Source organism: Montipora foliosa, chromosome 5 (assembly GCF_036669935.1).
Source record: "Montipora foliosa isolate CH-2021 chromosome 5, ASM3666993v2, whole genome shotgun sequence".
In the NCBI taxonomy this organism is placed as follows: Eukaryota; Metazoa; Cnidaria; class Anthozoa; order Scleractinia; family Acroporidae; genus Montipora; species Montipora foliosa.
In genome coordinates this window covers 11,609,654-11,617,153 of record NC_090873.1, presented here as the reverse complement: position 1 = coordinate 11,617,153, position 7,500 = coordinate 11,609,654, and the positions used below count along the sequence as shown (strand labels likewise).

Here is a 7,500-nt window from a genome sequence, read left to right as displayed (position 1 = left end):
CGTGCGTGCGTGCGTGGAATGTATTTCACTTTCGTCTTTAACCCGTACTTGAAACAAACATTTCTTTCCTTCAAAACGAAGAAGGCTCTATTGATAATCTACTCCACCATCTCTCACGCTGGGCTATGCATTTCTCCATAGACTCGACATTACCCGTTTATACTCATCAAGGAAGTGACTTCTCTGAAAGCACCACACAGACCAACGCTTGTTACCAGGCTGTAGGGGCCGATAGGACACCCTTGTGTCTGTTTTGCTCGGGTCCAGTTGAGTTTGCGGATAAGCTGAGATGTTCTGATTGGGACAAGAGGTTCTGTTCTCACGATTGTAAGAAAGAGTATCAGGTAATAGCTTTGAACAGCTTATGCATGGTCAGGATTGCGCACACGACGCAAACATAGCGTTTACATCGGGTTCACATTTACTTCAGTTTTTACTGTGGTTTTAATCAAGGAAGGGCGAATAAATTTAAAAACAGCAGTTTGAAAACCCGTTCTAACGTTACTGGAACTACAGAACCTAACAGGCTGAAACAACGTAAAAAAATGTTTGTTTATAGTGGAAGTGCACTTAATTATCAAGCTACAACAAGTTGCAAAATTTTTGAGACACTTGCGTTAAAAAAACACCTTTTCTGACTTCCAATTCGCCCTTGTGACACGGTGGCCATATTGTCCCGGGAGACCAAAAAAGCTTTGTTTTACCACGCTAAGCCTCACCCCCATGGTTTCCTCTGCGAGGCTTGGCGTGGTAAAACAAAGCTTTTTTGGTCTCCCGGGACAATATGGCCGCCGTGTGACAAGGGCGAATACCCGCCGTATCTAGAATTCCAACCTTTCCCACTTCCCCTCCCCTCTCCCCCTTTCAATGTTGACTGTTTAAGTTTTCAGCCTTTTTTGTCTTACTGGTAACATTGATAAGGGAGGAGAAGGGGCGGGGCTACAGTGTGGGAGATTATAGGTGAATTAATAACGCCCCAAGAAGGTGAAGTGTCTCCACTAATTTTGCAACTTTTTATAGTTCACAGGCACCCCACTTTTAGGGTGCGTTCGATTGACCCTATTCCGGAATAAGAATACGTGGAGTGATGATTTAAAACACTATGTATGGCGTTTTGCAGCAACAAGAATAATAAAGCTATGTTTAAAATAACATTTTGGCAGATGTTTGATAATATTAATATGAATCCCCACAAAAACTAAGGATTTCCTACTTCTATTCCATGTATTCCTATTCTGGAATACGGTCAATCGAACGCGCCCTTAATCTGAAAGAAACAATCCAAACTTAACAGAAACATGATTAAGAACCCCAACTAGAAGGAGGCAGCCAGTTGGCTATTTACAAAACGTGGTAGAAATGAATCCGGGACAACGGGAAACAAATCCAAACCAGGGGCCCGTGTCTCGAAAGTCCCGAAACTTTACGGGCCATTTTTGAGTGCCACAATTCCCTTTGTATCTCAAGAACGGAAAGGATTTAAGTCATCAAATCTCACAGACATCTTTCTTTTAGTTGGCTTGAAAACATGTTAAAAGATCGGCTTTCCAAAACAAGCGGTTGGCAGTTTCACTAATGGCTTTTCAGGCCCGAAAAGTTTTCGGGACTTTCGTGAAACGGGCCCCAGGGGCCCGTTTCTCGAAATTTGTAAAACGTTTCGGGCCCTAAAAGTCATTTGTAAACTTGCCAACCGCTTGTAAAGGAACGCTTATCTATTAACATGTTTTCAAGGTAGCAAAAAGCAAACTGACTATGAAGTTTGACGACTTATAATTCCCCTCCGTCCTTGAGATACAGATGGAATTTTGACACCCGAAAATGGCCCGTAAAGTTTCGGGACTTTCGAGAAACGGGCCCCAGAGGTTAGAACGGGATTTAAACCCTGGGCAACACCATAACCACTGGACCGTGCCGCATCCCTGAAAAGGGTGCATTTGTCACGCTGACGGTGTTGCTGCTTTAAACAGGTTCGTGGGAGCGGCACTGCTGCCAGAAGGGAGCTATTTGAGGTCGAGAAAGGTGTGTGTCAACTATGCTCTTTGGACGCACACAGTTTGTACCTGAGCGTCAAGGCACTGCATGTCAGAGATCGAGCTGCATACTTAGCGCAGACTCCTTACGCATCGTTACCACAACAGATGCTGAAGAAGATGGTTATGGAACCCAAAGAAGGAATGGTAAGAAAGATGGATTAATTTATTGAATTACCGTGTATTTTCGAGTGCTGTCAGAGCGGGGATGTACAGAAAACTTCCTAGAGCGGTTTTCAATTGAGTGTCGAAAGTAATTAGGAAATTGCTTTGGTTTTGCATTACTTCACTCAGTGATTGGCTCACTGCCGAACAAAATATGTTTTACTCGTTTGTGCGCTCGAGAAAGTTAGCGAGTTGACCAAGAAGTTCTTACAAAGATCGCATCTGGTTTTGTTACAAGTAAAACATCCCGCTGATGGCAATGTAATCGACTCTGGTGAGCCCTTTCTACACTTAGAAGATGCCAGAATTTCCTTGAGGTTCTTAGACCTGCGAAAGGATGAAATTATGGAATTGTATCGATTTCTGTTTCCATCATACACTACTAATTAATACTTGTCAGAAATCACTGTGAATCGCCTTCCGAAGGGAATAGGTTGGTGATCCAAAGGTAAATGAGGCAGTTAGTTGTTGTTATTTCCCCACTCTGGAAAGCCTATTAAACAATTTCCGGGTTCGCCTGCGGATTCGCCGGATAGATGTAGACGAAAGGCGTATCCAGAAAGAAAAAGTTGCGGATTTAAAAATATCCAGATACGTGTGGACGGGGCTTTAGTAACTTTTTTTTAAAAAGGCTATGTTCTGTCACAATGATGTTGCTTGTAAATGTGGTTGCGGTGAAACCCAACCTAGCTTCTGTCTTGTCAAAGGCCGTCTTTTCGTCGAATGTGTTACTGGTGTTTTCTGTTCTACAGTTTTGGGAAGCGGACCATATCATTCCCGTGTCTGAGGGAGGTGGGGAGTGTGGATTGGATAACTATCGAACTCTGTGTGTAATGTGTCACAAGAAAGCAACCGAGGAACTAAACAGGCGATTAAAGCACCGCAAACTCCTGCAGAATGCTGTTGGGTATGGAGATATATCTACCTTCTTTCGACCTTTGTAAGTGGTTATTCGTGAACGATGCATAGGCTTCTTTTGACATACTAGAACTCTTCTTGATGGCGAGGCTGATGGGACACCAACAAGCAAAATTTGTGTTCTCACTCCCTCGTTACCAAGGTGAAATTTAACACAGAAAAAGTTCCGTATTGTGTCAGCCCGTGTCCTCGCTGGTTACGTCAGTGTCACCTGACACTACAGTTTCCCGCCAAAATTACCTGACCTTTTTTCCGGTTCGTGAGGGATTGAGCTTCCCGGGGAAAAATAATACAACTGTCTTCTGTTGGACCAATGAATTAGTATTCAAGACGTTTTTCTTTTTGTTTCACGGCGTGTCTTCCAGTTCGATTCTTAAGTGTAAGTTGTCAACATTCTACAGCGCAAGCCAGATGTAATGCCAATTCTCTTGGTGTTAACATGGTCGTTGTTGAATCTACGTATATAAAGTCTACCATGACGACATCTATTCCTCAGTTTTTGGTAACCTTTTCTCCCAAGTTTGGTCTCTTTATTGCTTTAACATCAGAAACTGCCTCTCGAAATCTGACATTGAAATTCTAGTACATGCTCTGACAATTGCAATTCCTTGTTATACTGACTTCCAAAGTTCCTTATGGATAGCCTCCAAAGTGTTCAGAATTCCGCTGCTCGATTAATGACAAGAGAGACGAAATTGCAGCACATCACTCGAATTCTCAAGCGGCTGCATTGGCTTCCTATCTACAAACTCATTGAGTTCAAGATACTGCTAATCACATTAAGACCCTTAATGATCTTGCTCCTAAGTACATAACTGACCCACTGAAACCGTAGTTACCATCAAGAACGCTACGTTCTGCAACAAAGAATCTGCTTGTAGTACCATCAGCCAAAGTGGTCAAGTATGGCGAACGTTCGTTCTCTTACGTTAGCCCCAAACAATGGAATGAACTCACTGATAATATATGCGACTGCAAAGACTTGATTACATTTAGATCAAAGACGTTGTTATTTAGAAATGCTTTCTGTTAGGTTACTTTTAAAGTTGTAAAGCGCTTTTTAAGGATACAGCGGTATATAGGTTTATACATTATCATTATTATTATTTATTAATAATAACTAAAGCCCAGGTTGCGCATGAGACCAAAATGATACAAAACCAACGTAAAATAATTTCATTTTATCTCCGATTGTTCAATTTCACGAAAAAAAAAAAATGTTCCCCCAAATAAAGCAAAGAAGAAGAAAAAAAAAGAACCGTAGACCTCTATGCTTCTTTTCCCGAAGCCATCAGAGTTTTTTTTTTTCCTTTGGGAGGGGGGGGGGGGGGGGGGCAGTGTCATTTTTACTGTATTGTAAATTAAAGCGCTGTTATCCGATGAAATAACATTTTACGGTAATTGCGAAATTTAACCTACACCTTACGATAATTAGATTGATTAGGGTCAGCATCTGGATTAAGTTATGTGTTCAGCAATTTTAGAAGGGTTATTTGTTTTAGGCAATATAGGTTTTTATCGTTTTCGACATGAAGATATTTCTTCACGATGCTGACTTGTGGATACTCGGAAAAAATCCTAACCTCGTTCCCAGTGTCTCTCTTCTTCCTGCTCCAAGGAAGGGAAGAGAGACCCTGGGGACGAGGTTGAAAAAAATCCGAGTTCTTTGCAGGAGTCGAACCTACGAGCTCCCGATTACTAGTTCGGATGCTTTACTACTGAGCTTCAGGAGAGTCCTGAACCTAGTTTTAATGGCCTGGCTTCAGCGAGCCTCCTTATAGCTCAATAGTAGAGCATACGAACTAGTAATCGATAAGTTGGATTCCTGTAAAGCTATTTGAAATAATTGAAATCAAAATGGCCGCCGTATGTGCAAAAAGGTCTATTCCAAAATGTGCTATGACCAGATGACGAACAAAATAGGACATCTCCTCTCCATGGCGTGTCCAGGTGCAAAGTTTTTGTGATGGTAATTGGTTCTACTTTACATATGAATGAAAACTAATTGTCATAAGAAAAACTTAGACTCGCTTTGGAGAGGAGGCAGACATGAACTCGGAAATGGCCTATAAGCAAATGGGAGATCTATTCTTTGTGTTCGCTAACATGAAGCGATAGATGCAACGTCTTTCCCGGGGTGTTTCGCGCGAGGCATTCAAAATGGCAGCAACATCCACCGTTAAAAATGCCCCGCATTTTTTTAAAGTAATAAATTTTATCCAATGAAAAGTATACCCCTGTTGACATAGATGATTGAACGATTTAATGTGTATAATGTACTCAATCCCAGAACTCAATTTAGACCAGCAAGCAATGTAAGAACAGCCGCTGACAATATATAATTTTCTTATTATTAGTATTCAAACATTATTAGCTATCGTTAATTAGAATCGATATTACATTAGTTCAATAGCAGTTGGGAAAAGACAATTTAAAAGGAATTTTGAACTTGTAATTAAAAAGCTAACAAATGAATAAAATTATATTATCGCCTAGTCGATTACCACTTTAATGAATTTTCCTGTGAATGCTCGTGAATTCTTCCTATCTTGACTAATAAGGGAGTTTAACATGCTGTTCCTTGACTCTTAAGGTTAATAAGATTCCGTGTTGAATTACATGTAAGAAAAACTCCTTCCAAACGAAGGTCGAAAATTGGGGCCTGGTACCGAGTGACGAAACGAAGGTTCTTTTCGGGGCTCTGTCTCGTCCACTTCTTCATCCTTTAAGCGCTGTATCGTAGCTCTGAGCTGAATAAACTGTCTTGTGAGGTACTTGTCTTGGTGCCGCATATCTGACTGTTGATATAGAAATAGAGAATATAAGAGTGGTTAAACATAGCGACGGAATACGAGTCTGCAAGCGGCCGGAATAGTAACGCGAAGAAACGTATTAGATTTCAGTTTATTATTTTAGTGATTTCCGTTATTTTTCCGTGACTCTTAGTATTTGAATTCAAAATCTTTGTAACTGCCATGTTTTATCACATTTTTTCCAGTATTACGTCAACATCCATTTACTATATATATATATGTACATAGAAGCAATTCAATGTAAACTCTCATTGTACCTGAAGAAGGCTGGTTTGGCCAGCCGAAATATAGTACATCACTAAAATCAAATCTACGTTGTATCGGCTCTTGCTTAAAATAAAGGAATAGTAACAGCGCTTCGGACTTGAAGGCCAACATAAGACGCACAGGGTTGTGGGTAAAGTGTCTACCATTCTCGTCCTCAGAGCCCTCCGTTTCCTTTGGTCACGACCACGTGAACAAATGAAACGGAGGGCTTTGGGTCTCCGGTAACGACTTAATTTGCAGTCACAATGCGCGTGCGCGCCAGCAACATGATGCCTGAGACAGGACAAATAAAAGAAAAAAACAACAACAATTTACACATCCAACATGAAAACAAAAGAAGTGTTAGATCGATTGTTTGATGGTGTATCAAACATGATCCAACATCATCCAACAAGTTGAATGGTCATCAAACGCTAAAGTGTTGGTTCATCCCACATGTTTAATCGTCCAAAAGGATTAGAGCGTTTGCTAACTACAAATTTCAAAGCTCTATTATGGTGTTTTATGATTGGTTGATTCTTCCGCCTCGCCTCGGAACTCCGACAACAAGCGTTTCATTTGATCGTAAGCGATGTAGTCCAAATCGGAAGAATCTATTTAATCCCGATGTTCAATTCTGACCGAATACGAAGAGACATTTTTTGAAAGGTATAAAATAATGGAGTGAACATAAATGTACTATTACATTATAGAAATTCTCCAGTTTTTAAAAACGTTGTAACGGCTAAAATCACATATATTTAACGAGATTTTAGCTGCGTTTTACGGTCAATATGAGGTGCCCCTAAAAGTAATGCAACCTTGTGTTGTGGAGTCGCGTCGGAATGAAATGTACTGTACGATATTCGTGTTGCATAACGCCTCCTGGCCGTTTCCTTACCACAATTCCCCGTGGCGAGTGAAGGAAAATACTGGCATTCGCTATTCACTCATTCAAATAGGTGGTTTGCAACCAATCTCTAGAGATACAGATAACAATGATGTAATGCACAATTGCTGGTGGACGAACAAAAGGAACTAATGAGAGATCTTTTGTTTTCGTCCACCAAAATGGCGGTGATGACGTCACGTGATAAAACCACCTATTGGTCAGTTCGGGGGTGAAAGCACCATATGTGTTCGCCTCCGTGCAGATGAAGAGAAACGAAATGCCTTCTTTTTCATCGAAATCGCTCCTTCAAGGCATTTTCATATTTTTAGCCGTTTTTGATTAACACTTTAGTCAGCTTATGTAAAGCTCTATCCGTCTTTGTGTGGGAGAAAGTTATTGTTATCTACTTCCGCTTGCAAGAGTGTGCTAACTTTAG

General features: G+C 40.9%; 2 protein-coding genes across 2 annotated transcripts in view; one reads left to right on the top strand and one right to left on the bottom strand.

Moving 5' to 3' along the window:
- The window catches only part of LOC138003608 (uncharacterized), a 47,002-nt gene that overhangs the window by 32,160 nt on the left and 7,342 nt on the right, over window positions 1–7,500 (top strand). Inside the window, exons 19-21 of the mRNA XM_068849762.1 lie at window positions 142–344; window positions 1,968–2,177; window positions 2,948–3,135. Coding sequence (XP_068705863.1) covers window positions 142–344; window positions 1,968–2,177; window positions 2,948–3,135 — 601 coding nt within the window. The remainder of the gene's footprint in view (window positions 1–141; window positions 345–1,967; window positions 2,178–2,947; window positions 3,136–7,500) is intronic.
- LOC138003636 (uncharacterized) overlaps window positions 4,443–7,500 on the bottom strand; it is a 4,248-nt gene continuing 1,190 nt past the window's right edge. Inside the window, exon 2 of the mRNA XM_068849821.1 lies at window positions 4,443–5,911. Within this exon, the coding sequence (XP_068705922.1) occupies window positions 5,729–5,911 (183 nt within the window). The 3' untranslated portion in view covers window positions 4,443–5,728. The remainder of the gene's footprint in view (window positions 5,912–7,500) is intronic.